The sequence below is a fragment of the Lupinus angustifolius genome, chromosome LG20 (assembly GCF_001865875.1).
Source record: "Lupinus angustifolius cultivar Tanjil chromosome LG20, LupAngTanjil_v1.0, whole genome shotgun sequence".
In the NCBI taxonomy this organism is placed as follows: domain Eukaryota; kingdom Viridiplantae; phylum Streptophyta; class Magnoliopsida; order Fabales; family Fabaceae; genus Lupinus; species Lupinus angustifolius.
In genome coordinates, this window is record NC_032028.1 from 21284932 (window position 1) to 21312276 (window position 27345).

At 31.3% G+C, this 27345-nt stretch overlaps 3 protein-coding genes across 4 annotated transcripts; 1 reads left to right on the plus strand and 2 right to left on the minus strand.

The window, feature by feature from the left end:
* LOC109335330 (plant cysteine oxidase 2-like) lies at positions 606-4714 on the minus strand. Its single transcript, XM_019571467.1, has 5 exons — positions 4299-4714; positions 2385-2506; positions 2134-2296; positions 1695-1898; positions 606-862 (listed from the first exon to the last, which is right to left on the minus strand). The coding sequence occupies exons 1-5, from the start codon at positions 4522-4524 to the stop codon at positions 732-734; spliced, it is 846 nt and encodes a 281-aa protein (XP_019427012.1). The 5' UTR covers positions 4525-4714; the 3' UTR covers positions 606-731.
* LOC109336307 (protein RRP6-like 2) lies at positions 8227-19070 on the minus strand. Of its 2 annotated transcripts, XM_019572832.1 has the most exons (15): positions 18329-19070; positions 16010-16165; positions 15469-15627; positions 15308-15391; positions 14886-14965; positions 14689-14739; positions 13375-13483; positions 12682-12764; positions 12453-12498; positions 11118-11205; positions 10844-11013; positions 9587-9647; positions 9510-9523; positions 9324-9425; positions 8227-9116 (listed from the first exon to the last, which is right to left on the minus strand). In XM_019572832.1, exons 1-15 carry the CDS (start codon positions 19004-19006, stop codon positions 8466-8468), a joined length of 2532 nt encoding a protein of 843 aa, XP_019428377.1. In that variant the 5' UTR covers positions 19007-19070; the 3' UTR covers positions 8227-8465. The 2 variants fall into 2 exon arrangements, with proteins under 2 accessions (XP_019428377.1, XP_019428376.1); XM_019572831.1 differs by having other exon boundaries at positions 9510-9647.
* On the plus strand, positions 24543-25854 carry LOC109335185 (protein SRC1-like). The gene is made up of 2 exons (XM_019571292.1): positions 24543-24887; positions 25644-25854. The coding sequence occupies exon 1, from the start codon at positions 24595-24597 to the stop codon at positions 24874-24876; it is 282 nt and encodes a 93-aa protein (XP_019426837.1). The 5' UTR covers positions 24543-24594; the 3' UTR covers positions 24877-24887; positions 25644-25854.

The following is a 27345-nucleotide window of genomic DNA, read 5'->3' on the forward strand; positions in this document are numbered from 1 at the left end:
TGGAAATCTTGGATCTTTGTATCTTGACTCATTGATTGAGTCAATATGTTGATGGAAAATGAATTGATGAGTACATACAGAAGAGGAGAGGCTTGGTAAAGGAAGAGCAGAAGAATGTGGAAAATTAATTGATGAGTAAAATGGATTGATGGTGAAAAATTAAGTTAGGTGAAAAGATTTTTTTTATTAAATTCAATTTTATTTGTCATTTTAATTACTTTTATACGATTGTATTTTTTATTAAAAATGCTTGCCCCTCTTAGCATCTATTTAAAATAGGATTATAGGAAAATTTAATCTTTCCTAAACATTTATGAAAACTTGCATGAAGACGAAATCATATAAAAAGACAACCAATAAGAATTTGACAACGTATTAATATTTTAATTCTAATTAAAATTAATCTTAAATGATAGCATCAAAAATCATAAAATATATTTGTTTTCAAATATGACATATTATATGTGTCTCCATACAAGTTTTTTTCTTCAAACCCATAGTTTTAAATTTCCTGAAAACCAGCCTCATATATAAGTTATAATACGATTGTATTAAAGCTTTACATACAAGTGGTAAAATAAACACTAAAGATCACAAACCAAATCACAACAAAAGCCAATATTATTGAATAAGGAGATAAAAGTTAAAAAGTGTTGGGGGATATATGTGTATGCAATATATGCACAAAGAACTAAGAAAGTGTGTTCTAATGGAATAGAATACATGTTGATCTATAAGGTAGTCTCTGTAATTGGAGGACCTAAGTATTCAATCCAATCCATTTCAGAATTTTCTGGCACTTCAATTTCTTCCAACCATCCATAACTATCATTTTCCTCTTTTCTCTCACCAATTTCTCCATCTGTAGCATTAAAAATCACTAATGGTAAGAGACTCAGCAATAATGAATGAACATGGATATATAATGTACATAACTTCTTATTTAATTAGTAATTTAAACCCATTGGAGAAAATCAAGAGCTACCACCAAATGATTAAAAATATAATAAGATAATACCAATTAAACTTAAATATATTAGTTAGAGTCTCTTTGTAAGTTGAGTTTTGGAAGGGAATGAAAAAAAATAAAAGACTTGAAGACTATCAAATACCCGTGAATGACCCCTACCAATTGCCCTAAGCATTCAAACCAACCCTTGTGATGTCACTGAAACGAAAGATTGATTTTAGGGCAATAATCAGGAACAAAACAAAGCCAATCGGTTAGGCTAAGTTTGAAAGTCGCGACTAGACAAAGAAGCCAGTCATTAGCCATAGGTAAACTAGAGTATAGAAGTGGAACTCAGTCTACTACTGAGATGACTCTGAAGTCTTTAATATCCATTTTTCTCCTCCAGAACTCTACTCGAAAACAGATCATCAGGGAATCAAAATTTATAGACCCTAGAGCTTAATTTTATCCATTTGTGAAGATAACTAGCCTCATTTATTTTCCAAATTTAATATTGACCCACTTGAGGTAACCACTTTTTGATTGGCCTCATTTAGCCAAACTTAACCAAAGAATAATTCTAAACAATAGAAACATTCAACCCTACTTGTTTCTTTAAAAGCAACACTTTCCTTCTTGGGAAAACAAGAGAAATACTATAATCATAAACCCATAAACTATATAAATATTTTGATAATTCCTCATTATACAATAGTTTATGTATATTTAAATAATTGCTTACTAGGAAAAGTGGTATAAGGGTAATCTCTGTAGTAAGTGCAATCTCTACCATCTTCTTTGGAATAAGGTGGCCCAATAACATCAAGAACAGCACATGGAGTTATGGCTGTGAATTCATGAATGTTACCTCCTTTATTTGGAAACAACACTGAAGTATCACAGGGTGCTGTGTAGACATTATTTGCTTTTAACTTTGCCAATCTCACTACAAAAAATTAAGCACATAGGTTAAATATACTGAAAATTATGGATCACAAGGTCACAACGGCAATTGCGGCCACGACATTGTGGTTTTACGAATATATGTAGCCATATTATGATCGTAATTGCTATCGTAGCTAGTATATTTTTCAAGAAATTTCCGTAATTATATTAAACACAACATAACGACAAAACGACAACTGCGACGATATAGATAAGAGATTTGAATGAATACGTACATCGAGAAGGATGGTGCAACAAGTTGTTGTGAGAGACGCTAGGCTCAACCAAATCATAAGATTTAATGTGCATTTTTCCAATTAAGAGTTTGCTGAAAACCGTCATTCCTGGGTGGTTATGGAGGGGAATGACTCCATTTTCAGGTATGAAAAAAATGCAAAGCTGCATATACAAAAGAATGAACCATTAAATTAAGTAGAAATGCATGCATTGATGAACAATGATTAAAATTAGAGATTGCAATGCTTACTGAGAAATTATTACACTGATACATGGTTGTGCATGTTACTCTTGGATTCTCTTTCAATATATTATCAGGGTTGAAAAACTCCAGATCTTTACTCAATCCAACATCTTCTGCCTTCATGATATCTGGTTATTAAAGCATTAGAAAAACACTTCAGATGATATAATCAGGGAATGAGAATGTGAAAATGTGAAGTTAGAAAGAAAACAAAATACAAACAAATATACATTACATATAAGGGTAGAAACAGGTCCGTTCACGCCAGACAGATACTTTGTCTTCAAGATCGAGTCTATATAGTATATAGAAGGCTGAGTTTGACACGTGGGTCTGTTTAAAAAGAACTGAAAACCTAGGTTACTATTTAAAAGTCTGGTTTGACCTATTAATTTGTTTAAAGGTCTTGTATACTATATAATCTTTGATATTGGCCACCATATCTATTTTTAAATAGGGTTAGTTAACTTCATTTTTTTAACTACTCACTTCTAATCCTAATAATTAAATTATATTTTGCATATATTTTTAGAGTAGGCATTCACTTACTCCTCGTCTTAGCCATCAATTCTATGAATATCTAATGATTTAGATTTACTTACTAATTCAAACAATTGGATTTCCCTAGAATTGATGGCTAGGATGGGGAGTAAGTTTAGAATGGAGTAAGTGAATCTCTCCTATATTTTTATATTAAAATTACATATATAATAATATTATTTATATTAAAATACTATATGAAAATTATTATATAATGTAACTCAATATGTCAGTCTATTATGTTTAATAGATCTTTCATATGGGTGAATATATTTTGTTTCGAAAAGTGTATCACTTCATGTGTTATTGCTTGTAATTGGTCAAAAAATACTTAATTCTAAATTTTTAACTTAAATATTTTTTTCAACCAATCACAACCAGTAATACATAGAGTGACACACATTTGTGGAATAACATATGTGTTCCAGATAGCCTAAAATCTGATTTATTAAGCTATAGAGGATTTTTAAAGACTAGGCTAGATAATATGTTAGTTATAGGTGACATCACATCCTTGATTACATATAAAGGAGCAAAATAGGATCATGCTTTATATTATATTATAAGTTGACTATTATATTATTAACTCCTTCTATTTGAAAAAGAACAAGTTTATAGAAAAAAGGACAAAAATAAAATTAAAAAAACTTTGGGTCAGAAAGAAATTAATCTAACCCTTAACGTGGAGCAAAAGCTAAAATCAAAACATGACCTCCCTAGCAATATGAATGGACACACGCATTTCATCTCTTGAAGACAATTTGATAGAAGGATTTGTAGTTTGAAATTTTGTGTAATTCTTGAAATGTGCGTCAAAATGCACGATCACAATTTTTTTTGTTTCCCACATATATCCTCACACTGAAGACAATCATATTTAAGTCAGGAATATCTACAAATTTCCATCCACAAGACTCGAATCTGAAATTTTGCTTAAGAGAAAACACAGCCACAACATGCATGCAATTATGTTAAATCGTCTCCAATTAAAAGCATACTCTAAATTTGTGACTCAAAACATGGCAACATGTCATTCAATATAAACCATATGATTATCAAAGTATGATAATACACATTTCTTATCCTAAGGATATATAAAAATCTTTGTTATGTGTAACATTAGCTTTGTGGGTCATCATTATTATAAATTTTTTTCATTTTCTTGTTACAAGATACATAATACTTTCATCAAATATAAATTTGCTTTCTCAGCATTATTAATAAATTTAGTCCCTAACATTAAAAATATTAAAAAAATTAAAAAAATGCAAACTAAATTTAATTTGGTCCTTGACTTTTGCATATTTATCACCTGATTACTCAGTAATTATTATTATAAACGATATGCAAAATCATAAATTAAATCCAAAAAAATCATACCAAGAATGTTGCACAATCTCTGAACATCTTGTGGTGAAATAAAAGTGTCAGGGCCTTTGAATGTTTCTCTGCATGAGACAAACAACTTCTGAAGTGCCCTTGGAACCCTAAAAACAGAAGGGTTGTTGAACCTTCTGTAGGGCTTTCTCTTCTTGCTCATGTCCTCTTTCACATAACCAACCTTTCTAACTCTATCTCCACCTTGTTTCACTAAACCACCCTCCATTATAATCACTGATACACCAACAATATCTTCCTACACAAGTTAACCTAACTCTTAAATGTAACAAAATTCAATACTAGGTTTCTACAAGGTGGTTTTGATCTAATTGATCTATGATATTTTGTAGTAATATTACAAAAGTGGTTGGAAAATTTTGCTAGAGAATGAGATTTTTGGGTAGATAAGGTTGGAGAAAATTGGACATGACATGTCTTTATATATATGTATTAATATTTTTGAAATAAGAGGAAGATATTAGATAGATACATGAAAGGTTAAAATTGAAAACCATGGGCCATAAGATAGTATATTTATTTTTGAGAAATGACACATTATTGGAAGAACTAAGCATAAAAGGAAAAAAGTTAAGGAAATGAAAAGTGGTATTTGCATCAAATTTCAGGCCCCATAGAATTGTATAGAAACTAGTGGTTAATTACTTAATTATAGCGACCCTTGTTTTTGTTTGACTTAACATAGCAAATAAATTATGATGAAATTACCAAAATGGTTATATGGTAGAGTGAAAAGTGGAAAGTTTTATTTATTCATTGTTGCTGGTTTCTACATGGGGGAATGAGAAAATCAACGTGCTTAATTATAACTTAGATCTATACCCAAAAATAATAAGAAAATATCCTGGACTATTAAAATAATGAGAAAATATCTCGTAGTGTGAAAATATCTCGTAGTGTGCTATATTAATATTTTTGTCCATTAATGTTTATAAAGTAATTTTGATATATGTAAATATAAAAAAAAAATAGGGAAGCAACTATGTATATCAGTATTTGTGTGTTTGTATTATAAATAGATAAGTTCATTCAATTTAAGGGATATTAAACTCTAAAACATAATGCTCCCACATACATAATTTAACTCATTTCTACAAAGTTTGTATTAAAAGTTTTATAATAGAGTGTAATATTTATACATTGTTAAGATAAAAAATTATATACAACAATTACATCATCACAACTTATTGTATTACATTTTATCGAAAGTCATTATGATTACAAATAAATTGTAGATAATGAACTAATAATATATAAAACTCTTACATTGTTATTGTATATATTTTTTTCTATACTAATATTATCTATCATTTTAAAAAAAAAGTGTTTAACTAACTTATATTCTATCGTATCAAAAAATTATATAGTTTCTTAAAAGTTACATGTACATTAAAGGGAGTGACTCAACATTTCGTATGATGTGCATGGACACAAAAACAACTGTTTTGTGGTGTGAAAAGAAGTCATGCCATGATATCTGTGTTCTCATTTTGAAAGACTAAAAGCAGTATTATGGTAATAATATTTTATAAATAATTCGACAAAAAGCTCCACAAATTGTTAAAAAAAAGTGATAGTCAACAAATAATGACAACCATAGTTGTTACCAAAAAGATTTAACATAATTGATAAATATTTAAGTTCTTTAAATATAATATTAAAGATTTAATTCATCTTCAATTAATATGTAAAACTATATCCATATCAATAGTATTGTGTACGGTGACTCTTAAGTTTTAGAAGTAAAGCTGGAAACGAGTCGAACTAAAGTTTAGTTTGATTCAGCTTGATAAAGATTGGTTCGGTTCGAAACTCGACTCGGGTTCGATACGAGTTATTTATTTAACTCGAGTTTGATACGAGTTATTTATTTAGCTCAAGTTCGGTTCGATTAAAGTTTGTGAACTATTCGGTTCAATTAAAGTTTGTAAACTATTCAGTTCAGTTTGCTTGGTTCATTTAGACAACTTAAATAGTTAACTAATATTTAAAAAATACTACAAAAAAGTTTTATACATATAAATATAACCATGTTTACACATAATAACAATAAATATAAAAAATAATATATAAGTCATAATAAACGTAAAAGTTAGTTTATATATATATATATATATTTATATATATCGAACTAGCTCGTGAACTTAACGAATCGAACTGTATCCAACTCAAATTTGACTTATTTATTTAACGACTTCAATTTCTAGCTCAAGTTTGGCTCATGAACCAAGTTTATCGAACTAAATAACAAATCGAGTTTCGAACAAATACCGAGTTGGTTCGGTTCATTGTCAACCCTATTTAGAAGTGAATCATAACCACACTGTGGGTGCACTACTATACAACGATGTTCTTGAAAACCCTATACGCAAATTTTTAGAAAGGAATAAAATACTATATATAGTATTTAAGCTTCAGTGTTACATGTTAGGATTGTGATATTACATTTTAGACCTATGGGTAAAAAGATACGCCCGCTAATATTGTCAAAATCAAGCATGTCATAAAACTAATGTGTTTTTGGCTTTGTTCTTCAAATGAACATCTTAAGCACTCTTATGCGATCACTCACATCTTAATCGTTCTTATTTCTTTTATGATATTATCCTTATCTTACCCAATATAAAACTGGAAGAAATTAAGTTCCTTCTGAACGTGTTAACCTTCATCTAACTCATGTGAAAGTCCTTCTATATTAAGCTAGTACATAGTAGTACCTTTTTAATTTATATGGGACTTTTGTATAAAGGAAACATCATTGGACCAATAATTCCTTTCGCACCAACCTCAATGAATTTTTTATTGGTGGGTGATTGGTATTTTGGATAGTATTTTGTGGTGTGTTTGCCATTCTGAATGGAGTAGTTCAATTATGTTTTTAAAGCATTGAGAGTCGGATTTTGGAAGGGAATATAAAATATAATTTTGAAAAAATTTTCTCCTTATTTGGAAGTTGGATGAAGGAGAATCGAAGGTTTTGGATGGTCCTCCATGTGTTTATTTATAAAGTTCCTTCAATCTTAAATTTTTTGGAGATAAAATGTTAAAATAGCTAAATATTTTTAGTAATATTATATAATTATATATTATTGTCCATTTTCACATTGTTAATTACATTTTCTAAGGAAAAACAAAAAAAAATCTTATATTATCATTAGTTCTATTCCTCTTCTATATATGTATATTTAATTTCACCGGTATGTGGTTTAATTAGTAACCACATGTTGAACCATTATACCACTATACTAATATCCTAATCAGTTTGATCATTAGTACGGTACTAATAACACTGGATAACTTTATACACAATTTGCCTACATAACAATCTAACATATATTCCTTTCAACAACAAAAAATGTAACATATGTTTAACATTTAACTTGATCAATATATCAATGATATCCAAGTCGTCTAAATATATCAAGAGTGTATAACCCATATATCCATAGTGTAAGCTTTTTATATTGTTAATACATTATTATGTATTACTTTTATGTATGAATTAATAATGACTCACATGAATAGCAACTAATACTCTAAAATGGATCCATTTGGTGTTGTCCCTTATGCCACACTCAAAGAGGTTTGACAAAATGTGAACATTGAAAAATATGAAATGAAGTAAAATTTAAAACTAGTTAAAGGGTGTTGATGAAATAGTTAAACAAGTTAGATATGAGATATCATACGAGGCTAAATGCAAATATTTGACCCCTAAAATGAATCCACCAAGAGAGACAACCAAAGTACCCAAAATGAGGAGATTAGTTCATCGTCCAAAAAGAATTATGGAAACCTCTACAAAGACACAAGAGATTATGACAGAAAGAACTTGCGCCACAAGCTTAAACAAAAAACAGATGTAAAACCTATCAAGAAAAAAAACACTAAATCAACTGTAGTAACTATAAAAGACACAGAAACTACGGTAACAAGATTTAGATTTTCCCAAACTAGGGTACAATGCAGTTGATTTTAGACTCTTTTTGCTGCTTCAGATTTTGTGTCATGCTTCATATAAGCGACCCACAAATCAATAGAAGTAAAAATAAAATAGAATGTTACTACTCATAAACGAGCTGCCCAAATTTGTAATAAAAATGATGCTAAATACAACATTTTGTGCATAGCAAGCATCAATTTCATGTCTCAGCGGAATGTTGCGCTGCGGTTCCCAGATGCTGGAAATGCCTGACGTCTTCTACCTTGCTGCAATTCTTTTGTCGAATCATCTGTTTGTTCCTGTCCTTTTGCTAAACGTTTCTTCTTACTAGTATTACCCGAGTCATCTTGTCCCCTCTTACCACCTTTCTGGGATGATGCTTGTTTTCTATTGTCTCCAAACTTAACATGTTTCATTGCCTCTTCATAATCAAATGGCTTCAGCTGCAATGTGCCACCAACTTGTTCATCCTTCTTAGGAAGTGGGGTTTTGTTATTTTGGTTGTTTGAATGAAAGCACGTTTGAAAGTTTGATGACAACTCCGAAAGAGACATTGGCTCACTTTCATCCTCTTTTCCTGAAGTGGAAACATTGTAATTTTTATCTCTTTGGTCATTGGAGTTTTCTAGGTTATTCTGCTCCGTATCCTCCACAGCTGTATCAGATTCTAGCATTATAATCTCATCTAAAGTCGAGGTGGGATATGGAACTGGAACAGGTTCCTGTGGGTTTGATGTTTCCGATGCTAAATTAGGACTTTCCACTACAGGTTTTGATTCCTGATTGCTACCAAAAAATGAATGGAAAGGAAGAGTGACTGAAGATCTAATCTGCTCTAGCTTGACCACTTCCTTTTCCTAAGAAACAATCCCAAAAAAGCATTTAGTAATACGTAGACACAGAAAAGGTGTTTAGATCAAACAAATTCAGAAGCTAGACTAATTATGTGTGCCTCATTAGTACCAAACAGCCAAAATCAAATCACAGCAGAAGAGAAAAAAGGGAGTTACAGGTTTACATCGTCAACATAAAGATGTCCTTTGAGGTGTTTATAGAAAGCTTACCTTCGTTTCAGGATAAAACTTCCTCTTGGAAGCTGATTTCCCCAGCAGTGCCCCAAAAGCACCAGTAGGCTTTTTTAGCACCTGAACACTTGCTCCATTTTCCTATCAACAAATGAAGAATCATTAGCTTGATGCTCTAGGAGGAGAACATTGAAATAACACCGAAACAAGTAAAACTATTGAAACCTTTGCTTTAGAGAGTGCCTCAACATTTGCATCCCTATTCTGCTCTGGAATAGTGAGACTGGCCCTTGGGAGCTCCGATGTGAAACTAGGGGGCTTAATTTTTAATAGAACATTTGTATCTTGATGCTGAGAAGATTCCTGTTCAAGGTCAAAAGAAAATGATGACTTATGAGATATTCCAGGTAGCATTTTCAATTTACTACCTGCGTTAGTTGTACATTTCTAGCTAATTGTAATTAGACTTCTCAAACTAGCTCAGCTACCATTGTAATTGATGGAGAAATTCAAAATTCCTCCTACTAATGTGGTATATCAAATAACTCATGATGAGTGGAAGAATAGAATAGCTAACTAAAACTCCAAAGAAACTAAGTCTTTGACCTGAAGGATAGAAACAACGACCAACTCACTAGGCGGGGTCGGCTAAACGAATCAGATGACGCCATAAAGCTCTATCATGTTCATTGACAAAACATTGATCTCTAAATATTTCATAATTGTTTTGCCTATGGTTTTTCCTAAGTAGTCAATAGTGTGCTATCGCGCTGGGATAGCGGCGTTGCGGTGGTTGCCGGACCTCCACCGCGACGAAGGGGAGTGTAGTGGCACGGATGGCTGTCGCGCCTGTCGCAGGTCAGAAAGCAGTGACCTCCCGGGCCAAATCGCGGGTCAGAACCCGCTCCAACAAGGTTATGCAATGGAACCCTAAATTTTAAGGGGGGGATGCCCATTTTGCCCTTATTTTTTAATATGTGGCAACAAGGCTGTGTGGAACCCTAGTTTTTAAAGAGGAAAAAACCCTTTTTGCCCTTATTTTTTAATACATGGCAAAAGGTTTTTTTAGGGTTGAGTAATTTACCCCTCCCTCTTCTTCTCTCTTCTAACGTGAAACTTCATGTTCTCCTTTTCCTCTTTCTGCAGCAGAATACATGAAATCCTCTCCCCCTTTCCCCTCTGCCCCTTCCCCCCTTTCCCTTCCCCCCCTGCCCCTTCCCTTCTATGAATTTCTTTTGGTTTTCCCTCTTTACATGTTCAACACTTTCTAATTTTAATGAATTGCTTATATTTTTATGTTCTTCAGTATATTTATGTTCTTCTCCTGTAAATATGCATACAAATTGGGGAATAAAGAATCAAATAGGGCACAAACAAAAATCGAAGTGTCAAATTTCCAGATTAGTAACATGTAGTGTTGTTATCGTAATCAGTTCACTGACATCATACAAGACTGCAGCTGCCTTATTATAAGTAAAATAAACGGCAGGCATAAAACAGAGACTAACTCGTGCCCCCAAATTATTTCAGCAAATAGAAATTCTCAACATATTACTTACAGTAGAAGCATTTCCTTCTTTCAATTGTTGAGCAGCTTCTTCAAAGGCAGCAGCATTTTGAATAGAATGCTTAATGATGTTGAGAACAGTATCAAGATTGCGTTCAACAAACGGGTGCTTTGACTTTACCAGACGCCGTAGCTTGCTTGTAGTGACAGGCATCTGCTTAGCTTTTAAACAAGCAAATACAAATTAAGTTGACATGTACCATACAATTAAAATTAGAATGCTTACAAAAAAGATTGCACAAAACTTGCACAACTTTTTCATTTACCAATTTCAATAACAGCTTTATTTGGCAATATATATCCAGTACTCTCATCCATTGAACGTGCAACAATGTCCCGCCACTCACAAAGACCCTGTAAATCATAAAAATAAGAGTATAATTCAATCTCCTAAGTGTAAAAAGTGTTGAAAGCACAGAAATCCAAAATGGACACAATATAATCTAGTAGTTTTAGAAGTTGAACAATTCTTTGCTATAAAATCCTGACAATGTTCCCAACTACCAAGTTCTTTCAGCATTGGATGCTTTTGGGATCCAGTTTCAGAAAAAAGGTAAATCCTTAAACCACAAAATAAAAACTGTAGGGTATATAGGATAAGTGTTATTGGAAGACCATTTAAGTTTCTTCAAACATATCCCAAATCGTTATTCATGACCAAACCGCTTCAGCAAGATAAAGAATTTAAAGGTGCCTAGTGGTGGTTGAGATGATAGCACACTGCTTAGAAGTTAGAACACTGCAGCACTATTAAAATAATATTCATGTAAAGGTAATGCTAGAAGTAATGAAGGTGGTGAGAAATGGAAGCAAATGTAGCCACAATTAAGACTAGGCATTGAGATGATGTAGAAACCAAGGAAGCACCAAGACATGACATGGCTTTGAAATATATACATATATATATTATATATAAAATTAACAAAAGAGTACCATACAACAGTCAAGCCTTAGTCTCACTAGGTGGTAATAGATTAAAAGAGTAACATAAAAGTAAAATTCTTACCACATGGATCCAACAACACCATGATGTTCTATCATAAAAGAGATGAATAATATTATCAAAAAGTTAGCACGATTCGTTTTAGCATGTCATAAAATGCTAATTTTTATCTAATTGTTATATTTCCATCTATAATGATATAAAAAAATCCAAAAGTAATTTTAAAGGTTGTAAAGTATAATCAGGAGTGTCAAAAAGTGACAAACACAGATATGTGTCTAGCATGGACACAGTGACTGTTGTGAAGTGTTTGTGCTACCTAGGTTGAAATACTACATGAGCAAACATGAACTCTTATAAACTAAAGAGACTTAAGAAAAGAAAACAATCTACAAAATTCCATGAGGCAAATCAATTCTTAGAGATCTTATTTGAAATCTTGAACATTGAACAGGATACAAATTGTAGATTACAATGATAGAATTGACACAAATACTTCCAGAATTCCTGCAAATTTCTTATCTAAGATTGTTTTGTGAAAACTACTTTCCATATTCACAGAAAAAATGTGTTGGAAAAGAAAATCAGGCAAGCAGTTGTTCCATGTGCAGGTATGCAAGGAACGGTACTGCACATAAGAAATTAAAGAGGAACTTACAGAAACAATGGCAAGCTGCTGAGCATTAAAACCAACTCCTTGCAACCTGTAAAGCAGATTACACATTTTGGTGGGATATATATACATGCAAAGCAGAACTTTATAACACACCTTCTTTACATAAAGTAGTAAAAAATTATTCAAGAAGCTTGGAAGTTGGATCACTTGCTACCTAAAATGGTGGAGTGCTAAGTTTATTGAAAATTGGCAATAGAAAAAGGTAACAAACCCATATATATGAAGGTAGGAGTTCTCTGTCAGAAGTTCTTTCTCATAGAGCTGCATGCAGACATCATAACTGCGCTTGTAAACCTATAGGTTACAAGAAATTCCAGTTAAAAGACAAAATAAATTTCATTGAGCCAGCCATTAGTTATGTTGTTTGCCTAATTGGCCAAAGATTTATAATCAAATATTGCCCAGGAAAGCTCAAAGAGGTCTTTTATCAATCATTGCATGATTTCAACGTGTAAAAGTTCCAACAGTTAAGACAAAACGGTCTGAGGGAACAAGGACCATCCAACGGTTAGCAGAAAGTATTGACAGATCACACACTCATCCAGCTAGTTTGATCTCAAATTGGAAACTATAAGATAACAGAATTTCGAAGCAACAAAAACTACCAATGATCACAATAAATGAACAGAAAAAAGAGTGGCAGAGCTGATAAGCAGAAATCGTAACTTCTGCCTTACAAGACCAGTAAATGTACTAATGTACAGAACATGCAGCAACCTTAAATTACTAGACCTCAGAGAAAAACACTCATTGAAGATCGGAAAATAGATATACCAATGAATTCAAACCAGTCAGAATCAATTTCTGAACTCTAAAAAAATGCAAGGCTGATGCTCGACCAACGTTAATAAAGTTAACAACAGCACCTATGTGAAGAATTTTCTTAGGTTTATTAAATAGTTACCTCCACCAGAGGATTGTCAGAACTTTCAGACTCCTTAGACAAGGCAAATAACTTAATCCTCATTAAATCATAAATATACATAAGATAATGTGTATCTTCTCTGGCATATCTGTCATCATAAAAAGAGTCGTTAGATTGTAGTTTTAGTTTTCCCATGACAGGATATAAGTAACTATCATACAAGACCTTAGACATATAATCAGCAGTAAGAAACCACAAGCCCAAAACCAAGCTAAGAGATTACACTATTGTATCCTTTTTTATTTATTCATCATATTTTTTGAGAATAGGGGAGATATGGGAACTGAACACTACGAGATTTGTCCTGACAATAGAAATCAGCAATCTATGTTACTACTTCAATCTGCTTATAATGCAAGTAGAACTAATATCCTTCATAAGATGCACAAACAGTAAATAGTAACTGTAATATGAAAGTATAAAAGAACAGGAAGTAAGATTAAGGGTGGAAAAAATAAAGACAGATGCAAGGGGGAGTAGAAGAGATGGAGAATAAAAAGAACTGGTTGGTAATCTCATTTACAAAACAAAAAGTAAGAATCAAATAATATAGTAAAATCCTAAAAAGAGTAAAAGAAATGAAGCTCAAAAAAATATTATTGAAAATAGTCGAGGAATCCTGATTTCAGATAAAATCACAGAAAGTCTCATTCAGTAGAAATCACAAATTACTCGAAAACTCCAGATAACCACCAGGCAACTAATGAATATACTGATTCCAATTAACTTCCATGCACACATGTTACATTTCGATAATCATAATATTCCTTTGCCACAACCCATTATTCCAATACTATAATCTGCCATGATGCTTTCACTATTAGAGCACCATTATAAGGATTAAGGAATATATATAGTGAGTAACGGGATACAAATACAAGAACCCTTATGAATGATATATCTAGTCAGCTCAGGCATACTCTAGTCCAAGTAACTAGCTCAACTGAACATCCTGGGTGCTGGAGAACTCATTACAATTTTTTGAAACCATTGCCTATTATGTAAAGGGGCTGGTTCTTGAAATATATACCAACTTTTTTAGTCTCGAGTCAGTTGCAGGTAATCCCACCCAAGTACAAGGAAAATGGCAACCATTTAACCTAGGACTGTAAGATTCTATAGATCCTTAGTTTGCTACTGAGTCTATGCTAAGTGAGATTCCTCATTACTTACCTCGTACTTATTTTTGTAAACCAAAACACACATTTAAATTTCAGCAGTACAGAAAGAGTAGAGAACAATGACAAAACCACAGGAAGGAGGAAAGGTAATAGATCCAAAACAGAATTGTACCTTAGCATCACATCAGGAATTGGACGTACTCTCCAATCTGCATTCTGGTACCTGCAAAGAGTTTACTTATAAACTTCTACAATGTTGGTAAGAACAAAACGAATAATCATACTACAGGAAATAGAAAATTATGAGTTCAGACAATGGAAGAATGGACTAGCTCCAAAAATTAAGGTGAAAGAATATAGACAACATACTCTTTGTTTGCAGTAACCTCACAAAAGTGACGCAGAAGATATTCCAAACTATTTCTCTCCAATTTTAACACCTTTGAAGCCTAAGCAATCCAATCAAAATAGATAAGTAAAACAAAAAGACAGTTGTAGTATAAACTTGCTAACATGCAATCAAGGAACATAATGGCACAATAAACAAAGGCAAAAGAACTTTGCAGGCATTTTTCACCATTTCCCAAGTCGCAGAACAAATCAATACATTATACTACAAGAAGTCAAGAAGCGAAACAGAATTTTAATATGAAAAGCCAGCATCAATTGAGGAAAGAAAATATTGTCCATCATGAACATTACTAGCAGCCATATAACTAATACAACTGCCTTTCCTTGATAAGTCACAAAGGAAGTAAGCTTAATATTGAATGCCGAATTTTTAAACAAACCTGGCCAGTATCAAACAAATTACAAATGTAAATGCCAAAATCCCGTTGAAGCCATACAATATCTCGATCTGCACCATGCATGACCTAATTAAACATAAATAGGGTCAACAGAATGAGGCAAGTATGTCAAATAGAAGAAACACAAATCATGTGTTACTAACCTTCCTCTTGGCAGGGTCTTTGAATACTTCCCTTAGGTATGGCCCAACATGAACGCGAAGTTTCAAGGTGTCTACAACAAAATCTTCAGTCCTTGTTGAGATTTGCATCAGGCAAGTCAAACCTTGGAAAGACCGATATTGATTATGTTCCAAGTCAACCTAAATATTTCAAGTCAAGAAAATAGAAGTCAAGAATGCAAAGACAGGAAGAAATTGTGGAAGTAGTGAGTAGCAACAAGAAAGGGAGAATATTGGTCCAACAATCGAATGCAATGAAAACACAGCATCTAGAAGTGCATTCAATCACAAATGCTTGAGAGGTTGTTGTCAAGAACTGCTCAAGAGGCAAAAGATTTTCTCTCTGATCTGAAATGGGAATAAAACAGAGGCAGATAGATACCTGACTGCCAAGAAATGCACAAGGATTTATGCTAAAAAGATTATTTTTATCATGTATCATAGCAGTTGCACACATCATAGACAGAATCAAATTGTATAAGTCATGAAGAAAAATTTATATATTCATGAAAGGTTATCATACTGCAAATTCATCAGCAGAGCGTAGCTTATCAGCCAACTCCTTCAAACTTTTGACATCCTCCACAAACATGAAAGGGGTGCTCTCTAATGGGGGAGGCTTCACTGGCACAACATTCTCAGGATCTTTATCAACAAAATCCAAAACAGAGAGTTTCTCCTGCAATGATAAATTAGTAATTGATTAATACCAACAGACATAAACGATAATATGTAAAGATGTATATAAACAAGATCATAAAAACAAACCAGCTTAACAGAGCCAAAAGGATAATCAAAATTACAAAAAGTTTGAGGTTTCCATAAGCACACACAAAGAGGGGGTGCAGATAACAAATGCAAAACAAAATCAGAAACCATGTTATTTCTACAAAGATTTAAATGTCAAATAAATTATCCTTTCAAGGGGATTTAGTTCTTCATTCTCAAAGGACAATTTCAAAAGGATGTGTAAATTTCACAATTACTTCGGTCATTCCACTAACGATTGTATCCGTTTCAGGGACACAATTCAGAAAGGTCTCAACAAAGGGAAACTAGAGTTGGCTGAGAAGGGGCAAAGGAATATTGGCACAGACCCTTCCCAGAGTGATGCAGATGCACAAACAGTGTTGCCCAATAGCGGCGGCGTTTTTTGGGCTACCGCCATTAGCCATTTGAGAAATCCCGCCATATGGCCGTGTCCGCCTTTTGCTCGAAAAAGCCACCATGACGGTATGGCGGTGGCGGGACCATGGCAGTAATGGCGGCATTTTAGCTTGCTGGTCAGTTTTTTTTTTTAAATTGGGCTAGGATGGGTTTTTTGGGCCCATTCATGGGTTAAAAATTAAAACCCCAACCCCTTTCTATTTTTGCATCTTCTCCTTATAGCCTCTATCTCTCAAAACTGAGTTCTCTGTTGTGTGCTGCCTCGACTGCCGCCGCCACAATCACGTTTCTTAACTCTTTTTCATTGCTTTTTCCCTTTCTCTATTTTTTTCTCTCTTGTTTCTTGTTTTCTCATTTCTTTATCTCTTTTTCATTCAATTTTTTTAATTTCATTTTTTTATTTACTTTCAAAATATATATTTTTTCAGTTTAATTTTGTTCTCCAGATTACTTTTTTCCCACTTTTTTTTTCAGTTTATTTTTTTTTTGTTTGCTTCTTTTCTTACAGCTTACTTTTTTTTCTTTTCAGTTTACTTTATATACAAATTTAAAACAATTATTTAACAGTAGCACGATGTATTCCAAAAAGTAGGATAACACACAGTATGAATGTGTTGCATTTTATATTTGTGTTTTGCTTTGGTTTTTAGTTAATGATTTTTATTAAACTTTTTACCGACCCTAAACCCTCTTTACAAGACTTGTTAGTATTGTTTATTATACTTTTTACCAATCTTATGATGTTATGAGACATTGATACATAATGATTTTTATCAAACTATGTTATTATATTATTATTTTATTTTTCCTATTATGCTATATTTTTTTTTTTTTGTCAACCGCCATTATGATGTCCGCTATTTGCCCGCAACGCCATCCACAATGCCTTCATGGCTGAATTTTGACAACCGCCATGGACCTTCATCCGTCATGGCAACACTGTGCACAAATGCCTTTTCCCTAATATTAGCTCAACAAGGACGGGTAGAGGTGAAGGCTATTGTGGTACATCCAATCAAAATGACTAACATGGAAGTGGCTAACAATCCCAATGTCAACATGGAGGATGTCATGGACATATACCCAAAAGAAGATGGACCTTTGAGAGAATTCATTGAAACTTAAAAGGAAGAAGAAACAGGGCAAGATCAGATTGTGCCCAATGTACAACAAGGTTTAGGACGAATATGCCGCAAGGAAGGCTATGGGCTAATTGTTGTTAAAGTGTAACCTTGGATGATTTGAATAACGGAATGCCGCAAGGAAGGCTATGGGCTAATGGTTGTTAAAGCGTAACGGAATGTAGCTCCACTTAAAGGTTTTGGGGTGAAGGAGCAACAACAATGTAGCATGATTTGAATAACATCAGTTTTATAGAAGAGGTGAATTGGTTTCTGATAAATTGTTCAGTTTCCCTCAGTAGTTAAATTACACTATTATCAACAAAAGCCTAGCCACCTCTAAAAATTACCTTTTTTCAAGCATAAGAGAACATGTGAGTAGCCAATTATCATAATAAACAATGACTTGTTAGTTGTAATCAGAACCTACACTTAGTTTAAATCTTCTATCATCATATAAAAATTGTAATAGAAAACCCAAAGCAGAAAATCCAGCTATACACATTCACATTATCATCAAAAACTAAAGCAAGTGAATGATTGAACTAACTAACCAATGGGTGAATAAGCCTCTGACCATCATCACTTTTCTCCAACCAAACATGCTCAAAAGGTACATTTGCATTATCAACCACAATGGTAAACTCATCCTGAGGCCTCCTAATCGTCGGTATATGAAACGGAACCTTCGCTTTCGGCCCCATCGTCTTCTTATCCTTCATTGCCACCTTAACATTTGTCTCCATTTCCATCGCTACTTCCTCTGAATTCTCAAATTCTCTTCCCCCTTTCTTCTTTTTCCCACAAACCAACTGGAAACCATCATCTTCCATACCCGAATTCACCGCAGGCCGCCCTGTCTCTTCCTCCTCCATCCTAACCTTCCGGAACTCATCCGCCGACAAATCGAACCGCTCCAAAACGTCGTCGTTTAAATTCACAAGCCAATCGTAAGCATCGTCTATATCAACCGGGAATGCAGCGGATTCCTTCGCGATTGAGACACCGATCGATTCGAGCATCAACTGTGATTCCTTCACGATTTCGTTAACAGGGAGTTTGAATTCGTTGAAATTGCGGTAAAAGTGGAAGTCCCTTTCGGAAGGGATGCATCGCGAGGAAGCGTAGAGGTTGGAGATTGAAGAGGAGATAGGACCTGAGATTAGGGTTTGAAGAGCTTGAGCCTTTGTGTGAGGTTGGTCGTGATCGACGTTCATGGCGTCGTTGTTCATTGTGGGATTTGGGGTTCAAGGGTTTTAGGTTAGGGTTTACAGATAAATATCTCTCTATACTAAATATTGCTCATCCATTTAAAAATATTTTCATCTCAATGTTGCTTTTTTATAATATTGTATGGAGTAAATTACACTTACATCCATAAGTTTTAGTGAAATTATACAAATCACCTCTCACTTTTTATTACCTATACAAACTTCTAGTTTTTATATTTTAATATGTGTAATCTTTTAAACAAAAAAGATGACAAATGCAATTAAGTTAAACAAAATATGATATATTGTTGAGACAAGTCCAAATAATATACAAATCAATGTATTTCCGTTATTTTTTTTTGTTACAAAATGCATCAACATTTCTAAAGAAATATTGTTTAGATTGCTTTTATAGTTTATCGTAACGAACCAAAAATAATAAAGAGGTATTGACTTATATATTATTTGGACTTGTCTCCACAATATGTCATATTTTGATTAACTTAATTGCGTTTATCACATTTTTTGTTTAAAAGATTACACTTATTTCTCGTGCAGGAGTGGTCGATGTAATGGAAGTATAAAAAAGCAAGGGTTTTTGTGCAGGTGCAAAAAAGTAAGGGGTGGTTTGTGTAATTTCACTAAAACTCAGTGGATGTTAGTGTAATTTACTCTATTGTATTTAATTATTTATCAACCTTAAGAAGTTTTAATTCTCAATAATAATATTATAATCTATATCTATACTTTTATACTATATATAAATCCAAAACTAGAAATAATTATTAGGGGATCATTTTTCACATTCCAAAATTAAGATGTAACTCCTCTGATAATAACTATTATAAACTTTCGAATATTATTTTTATTCTTTTTCATAATACATATTATTATTCCACAGATTTTCTTATTTTTATCTTTTCTTCTTCAATTCTATATATTTGATTAATTTTCTTACATTTTTTGTCTATGTTGAGTTTCTACGTAACATTTTTTATATTAAATTATTTTTCTTTAAATAATATAACACAAAAATGATATATATCAGCAAAAATAAGAATGCAGGTCGATAGGCATGAAATGTCCATCAACACGCTAGAGAAGATAAAGAATCTACTTGACACATTATTTTATTACAAAATCAAATTAAAACAATAAGATTGGATCAAAAATATTTTTTGCATGGTGCATTTATTAATATAAAAATAGATTTATCTTGCTAATAAGTGGAAAAAAAATTAACAAACATGACAATTGGTTAGTGCAAACACACTTGATATATTATACAAAATATTGGTCTTGTGAAAATGATCATACCCATTGGTTCAGCCTATGAAACACGGATTCGTCAAACACCATCACGTGTTGGTGTCCGACACGTATCCGACACGGATATGTTTGGATTCGCGAAGGATACGTATCCATAGAGTATCCAAAAATTAAAAAAATATAATAAAATAAATAAATATTAAAACACGTCTTCGATTCGTTTTCAATAAAATATAGGATATATGGATTTGTTTTCACTAAAGTATAGGATACATAGATTCATTTCTAAATAAAACAGAAGAAGATAATTTCGTTTCCAATAAAACATGATAACATAGATTCGTTTTTATTAAAATATGATAAAATATATTTGTTATGGAGGGCAATGATTTTAGGATAGATTCGTTTTCATTAAAATAGAATGAGAAAGATTTGTTATGGAAGGCAGTGGTTTTAAATTTACATATTTTTTACTTTGGATATTTTGATTTACACTTATAATTTTATCATATTTTATGTGTTTTTATTATTTTATACGCGTATCCCTGAACGTATCGTATCCTATATTTTGGAAAAAAATACGTGTCGATGTATCGGATACGTATCGTACCCGACACACGTATCAGTATCCGTGCTTCATAGGTTTCAGCCAAAAAATTGGTGAATCAGTCTTCATACTGACATGGTACAATAATCATATCAGACATAAAATTATATCGACTAATTTTTAATTGAATTGTACTCGTGATAATAGTCGGTTTTTATGTAAAAATAATTTGTTAATGAAAATGACTTAATTTTTATAAAAAAAATGTATGTATGGAAGATTAAACACACAATTATTACTTTTATTTATACTTCTAAAATATATGAAACATTTTGTTTTAACAAATGCTATAAATAGAAGTAATTATTGTTTTCTTTATTAATTTTTAACATTAATGTTTGTATATATTTATACATCTAATTTTATCTACTAATATAATTTATTTAGTGAACCACCAATTGAACTATTATAACAACATATTAACTAACCGATTTGATAATGGGTACGATATTAATAATAGACATTCATAGCTTTGGTTTTGATAGATGATAAATAATAAAGTAAGATTATAGTTTTTATCTACTAAATCTCTCAATATATGAAGATATGACTCTTATTAATATGTAAGACATCAAACTTTAGTTATTATCTCCTCACATCATTGAGAACTGGGTTTGTTCAAACCAATTAACATACTTCATTCTGTTGAACTTGACACGTGTATTGCCTAAGACAAATGCATTGAATGAAGCTGTGATAAGACATCCTCACACTTTAATGCTTTGATTAAACTTTTATGGATTCAAACTAACTTTTATTCGTGGATAAAATTTAAATGCATTAAATCTTACTAATGATGTATGATATTATTCTTTAATGAGTAACTAATTATACTCTTTAAACATGCATGTTATCTTTGGAGAAAAAAGCATAAAGAAGTATGATTAAAACTTTAATGTTATTAACTACATGCAATAATCCATTTTTACATGATCAAAATATTAAAATTAATAAACAAATACAATTAGTTATCCTTATAGCATCGTAATCTTAATTACACGCAATGATTCATCTTTGAATGATAAAAAATTATTCATCATAATTTTAATCGTAATCAATCAACAATTAATTTTTATACAAATATACATATTTCTCATTTTTAGTCGGATAGCATTATGAAAAACAAGAAAGTGTACAACTTTTATTGAAATAATTAAATTCGGATAGAACCAAAAGAAAACAATTTCACAATTACTTCATTTCTAACCGTAAGTCTTATGTTCCATTTTAATGTACTCATGACACAATTCCAGAAACACGAGGAATGTCATATATTCCTAATGTGATGCTCTGATATCAATTGTTAGTTTAAAACTTCTATGAGCCTTTAATGGTTCATAATAACCTTTTAATTAAGATATTGACATTATGACATTCACACGTGATAAAAGAAGAGATTGAAAAATATCCGGTTCCATTTTGTATTCTCCTGTACTATATTTTTCGTTGTTTTTCTTTTCACCTCTCTGTCTTCCATTTATGTATTCCTTGACAATTAGGAACTCAATTGCATTCCTTATCTATATAGCACTACTATTTCCTTATTCAATCACTAATGCTTCTCAAATTCTCAATTTATGTTTATACTTATGAAATAGCAAAGAATGACATGCATTCTTCCGATGCATAAGTGTTCTATTTATATAATGATATAGAAGGAATTATTGGAGAAAATATCGCATACACTATCATGGAAACTACCTATAAAGTGAGAGAGGAGAGAATTGACAACACATTCCACTTATTTGATCCATTAATTACCCACCACCGTCATATTAATACTTTACTTCGAATTAGTAACTTCATAAAAAATGGACCTTTAAATGTAATTACAATAATTAAACTTATATTTTGTATTTTTTAATAATTTTTTAAACTAAATAGTGTCCAGGTACATCTTCTAGTTAGGTTCTCTTATTGGTGTGCTAAATTATATAAAAGGCCATACAAAATGGGATACTCATATGACAACAAATTTGTATAATTTCTAAACACTTTTAACTCACTTTTTTTTAGTTTCACACAACTATTCTTGCACGGAATCCTATTTAAGTCGAGAATTCATATGTATGTAGGACTAATACTTTCAACAGATATTTTTTCAATTCACAAAACTCGAACCTAAAATATTGCTTAAAGATAATCAAACATATACTACTTGAATCAACAACAGTCAGTTGTAACTATTTAAGTGATTGATTTTGAAAAACTAAATACTATTTTAATTAATTAATGTGTAATCACCGACTTGGTCTTCTTCCCAAAATGCATTTGTCCAGTAAGTGACAGGTGGCACGACAGGACTGGCTAATGTTGTTTTTATCCTCCTCACACGTGTGTTCTCTCGGGTATTGCAAAATTTATTAATATTTTAGTATAAAAAAAAATCCTAATCCTAATTAAATAAAGAAATATTAGCAAGTTAAAAGAGTACATGTATGTAATAATTTGGAATGTAAAAAAATATCCAATCTTTTTTCTTAGTTTAATTAGTATTGTGATGATTATTAGGCTAAATATTGCGATTTTTTTTAGCTTCAATAAAATTCTCCAACCTATTAGTATTTTTTAGATTTATAGAAGATAAATGTGTCAATAATATATTAACAGTAGTCAATAATTCTATAATTAGTCTGAGTTACTATTTTGATCGAGAATAGTACAATTAGATCATGGTTGTGGGTAGTGATATAAAACCCAACTTAAATAAACTAATTTGTCCGAGAATTGAACATATGATTTGTCTGAGTTACTAATTTGATCGACTTTGCATTAAAATTAGAATATTTCAGACTCAACCGCTTTTAAGTCTGAAATCGATAACTCAATCAGTTAGGCTTGTCAATCATTTATGAGAAACCAAAATATCGTTTGGAGAAGAAAAGTTTCGATTGTTCCAATTTATTTATATTTATGTCTATTACTTGTTAGTATATGTCCTAATAAAATTTGAGTTCCTCAAATAAGTTTTTTATTTTCTTCGGCTATTAAAATTATTATATATGTTCTATTTTTTTACATTTTAAAAATAGTTTTTAGAAAATGATAAATTATGGTAATTTTAGTAGCCTTGAAAGATAACTCATAAATGAGGAGATATTTACCAATGGTTGTTGGTTCAAGTAATACATGTTTGATTCCCCTTAAGCAAAGTCTCAGGTTCGAGTCTTGTGATTGAAAAAATATTCAGTACAAGATTAATCTCATATATATGTAGATGTTCTCAGCTTGTATATGATTGATTGCCTCCATTATCATAATATTTGTAGGAAACTAAAAATATATATGAGGGGATATTTATTCTTTTATATCAATTATTGGATATTTACTATCTTTACATATGTGTCACACAACTCAACTACCTAACAACGTGGGAAAAAGAGTACACATCTGTTGTTCCATATTTTGTGTTACTCAATATCTCATAGGTATGTGATTGGTTAGAAAAAATATATTTAAGTTAAAATTTAATTATTAAATATTTTTCTAACGAATCATAAACTCATGGTACATGGAGTAATACAAAATGTGGGATAACAAATATCTTCCCGAAAAAGTTTTTGGAAATTGATAATAACGCGTACACCTAAGGTAGACGCACATGGTTACTTATGTAATTTCAGCCAAAATGATGAACAATATTTTTCACCTTATCCTCACTTTTGGTGCTATAAGAAGACATTAATTCACACCATATTTTCTCACATCATATAGAAAACAAAAGTGAGAAACAATGTCAGGAATTATCCACAAGATTGAGGAGACCCTTCATTTGGGAGGGCACAAGAAAGAAGAAGAACACCATGGTGATGATCACAAAGGAAAACACAAAGGAGATCATAAAGGGGAACACAAAGAAAGCATAGCAGAGAAGATTAAGGACAAGATCCATGGTGATGAACATCACAAGGGTGAGAAAAAGAACAAGAAAGATAAGAAAGAGAAGAAGGACAAGAAAAAGCATGGTGAACATGGCCATGGCCATGACAGTAGCAGCAGTAGTGACAGTGATTAGATCGTACCAAGGTAAAGCTTTGTTTTTATCTTTGTCGTATAATGAGATAATTTATCTCCCGTAATCAATAAATCATGACATTTGTTAGATTTAATCATTTTCTATAGAAATATTTCTAAAAGTAAACAAAACAATATCTTATTATCTTTATTAAATTTCATTTTTTTACTCATTAGTTCATTACAATCTTATTTAGATGGTTTTATTTTGACTATTGGACAAAGGATTTGACTCTCTAGATTTTGGGATTTTATCTATTATCCTATTCTATTACATTTTTTAGATCCTTAACTAAGAAGAAAAAACATAACAAATTGATCAAATTTTTATATTTTTATCTGTATAGGTAATTTTCATTTTCAATTAAGTTTATTATGGATTTCCAAGATCATTTATGTTGAGCCCATGTATTATATTATAGTATTCTTATGAATTAATTATGATTGTAATATTTATACACTATTAATATAAAATATTATACATTGTTAATATATTATTCACAATTTGTTCATATTAATTTATTTTTTGAATATTTATCTCAACAAATACATATTAGATGACACACTAACAGTGTTTCTACATACATTTTCCCCCTTCATATTTCAATCAAATACTTACCATTATTATTATATATTTTAAATTAAATGAGATTCTTTTAAATTAACTATGGAAATGTGATTGGACATTGATCTTGATGATATTGTATCTTTCTATTTTTAAGTAATTATTATTAATATCTGATTTCTATTTTCTTTTGCTTCTCACAGGTGTACGGACCAAAGTTGTGAGGAGTTTATGGCCTATGCTTGGCTTTACCTTCATTTTATATGTTATCATGCACTAAATTAATTATGATTAGGAGAGAAATTATGCGTATTTCTTTGTTTTTATCTATGTAAAACCTCACTGCTTTGGCTTGTTTCGTTGTATGTTATCATAAATAAGTATGGATTTTTATTATTGGTGCGTTTTTATTCTGATTATTCCTGGATTATTTTGAGTTAAAAAGTTATGTAATATGTGGACATAAAAATAGAATTATTTCTTATATTGATTCAGATAGATAGATTCATCTAATGAGATGATGATCTAGTGATATAAGATCTTATTAGATAATCAGAAGAATAACTAAAATGTTAAAAGTTTAATTTTTGAGACCGACACTTGTTGCAATGGACAATTATGCATTCTCCTTACCCATAGTGTCCTTAATGGTTCGTTTGGTAGACATAATAAAATAAACAAAATATAATAATTTATCATATTTTATTACAATCTCGAGTTTAGTGAGCTAATAAAATTGGATAAGATAATGTTATATTTTGTCTTGTTAAATAAATATATTTTCTATATTATGAGAGAACTTTTTTAAAAATAAACAAAATAAAATAATATAATTTTCCCTCTACTAACAATATAATTGAACATCATAGTCGTATCGACCACATCAATATCATTATTATCTGGTGTAAGACACAGTAAGAGCTTAATATGCTCATATCATACTTTGCCCTATATCCTTTCACATTCTTACCTATCTTGAAAGACATTTGGTTTTAGAGAAGAAGGTAACATTGTCTTTTTATTGGTTGTTAGGTTGAATGTTTGAAGGGAAGATGATGGTGATCTATGAGGAACGAAGATGAAATCATTGATTTAATCTAAAATTACTTATTCCCCGTACATATATTTCAAGAAATACCAACGAGCGTTGGTTCAAGTGATATATGTTTGATTCTCATTAAGCAATGTCTCAGGTTCGAGTCTTGTGAATGGAAAAATTGTTCGCTGGAAGAGTTAGCCTCACGTACCTGTGGATGTTCCCAACTCAGACAAGATTACCTCCGGTACGATGATACTTATGGAAACAAAAAAAAAGTATTCCAAGACATACCATTATAGATTCTCTAAGATGTCACGTTATAGTATGGCACAACTATCACTTTAAATTCATAGTTTTATATTTTAACTTTGTAATTGAAAATAAACTTTGAATTCTAAACTATAGTTTTAACTTAGTATAATATAAATTTACTCTCTAAGATTGACACAATAAATGAGTTTGGTTCATGATATAGCAAAAAAAAAAACAAGTTAATTTAATTTTTGATTTTACACACCTTCAACCAATTTGGTCCATAACATGATTAACACTCACTAATACATCCCTACTGTTACTATGGATAGAGCATTGGTATTTGGTATTACTAGGGATAATTATTATGAATAAAAATATATATACAATAAATTTATCATTTTAATTTAATCACAACAATTTATTATAAAATAATAATAAAATAAACTATTGTCAACGTAATAAAAAATTAATAAATAAATAAATCATTTAATGAAAAATATTAAATTTATAAACGTGTGGACAGTGGGAATCTACCATGCCTATAAATTATTATTATGAGTAGTCATTATAGATATTTTGGTGGGTACACCACCCTAAACTCTATATTCTGT

Bases quoted from the DNA above. Each gene is read 5' to 3' on its own strand.
- LOC109335330 (XM_019571467.1), bottom strand. From the start codon at position 4,524: ATGGAGGGTGGTTTAGTGAAACAAGGTGGAGATAGAGTTAGAAAGGTT. The intron at 2,297-2,384 runs GTAAGCATTGCA...TTGTATATGCAG, and splicing joins ATCAGTGTAATAATTTCTCA to CTTTGCATTTTTTTCATACC. The intron at 1,899-2,133 runs GTACGTATTCAT...AATTTTTTGTAG, and splicing joins GTTGCACCATCCTTCTCGAT to TGAGATTGGCAAAGTTAAAA.
- LOC109336307 (XM_019572831.1), bottom strand. From the start codon at position 19,006: ATGAACAACGACGCCATGAACGTCGATCACGACCAACCTCACACAAAG. The intron at 16,166-18,328 runs GTTAGTTAGTTC...TTATCATTGCAG, and splicing joins AGAGGCTTATTCACCCATTG to GAGAAACTCTCTGTTTTGGA. The intron at 15,628-16,009 runs GTATGATAACCT...TGAAATATTTAG, and splicing joins GCTCTGCTGATGAATTTGCA to GTTGACTTGGAACATAATCA.
- LOC109335185 (XM_019571292.1), top strand. From the start codon at position 24,595: ATGTCAGGAATTATCCACAAGATTGAGGAGACCCTTCATTTGGGAGGG.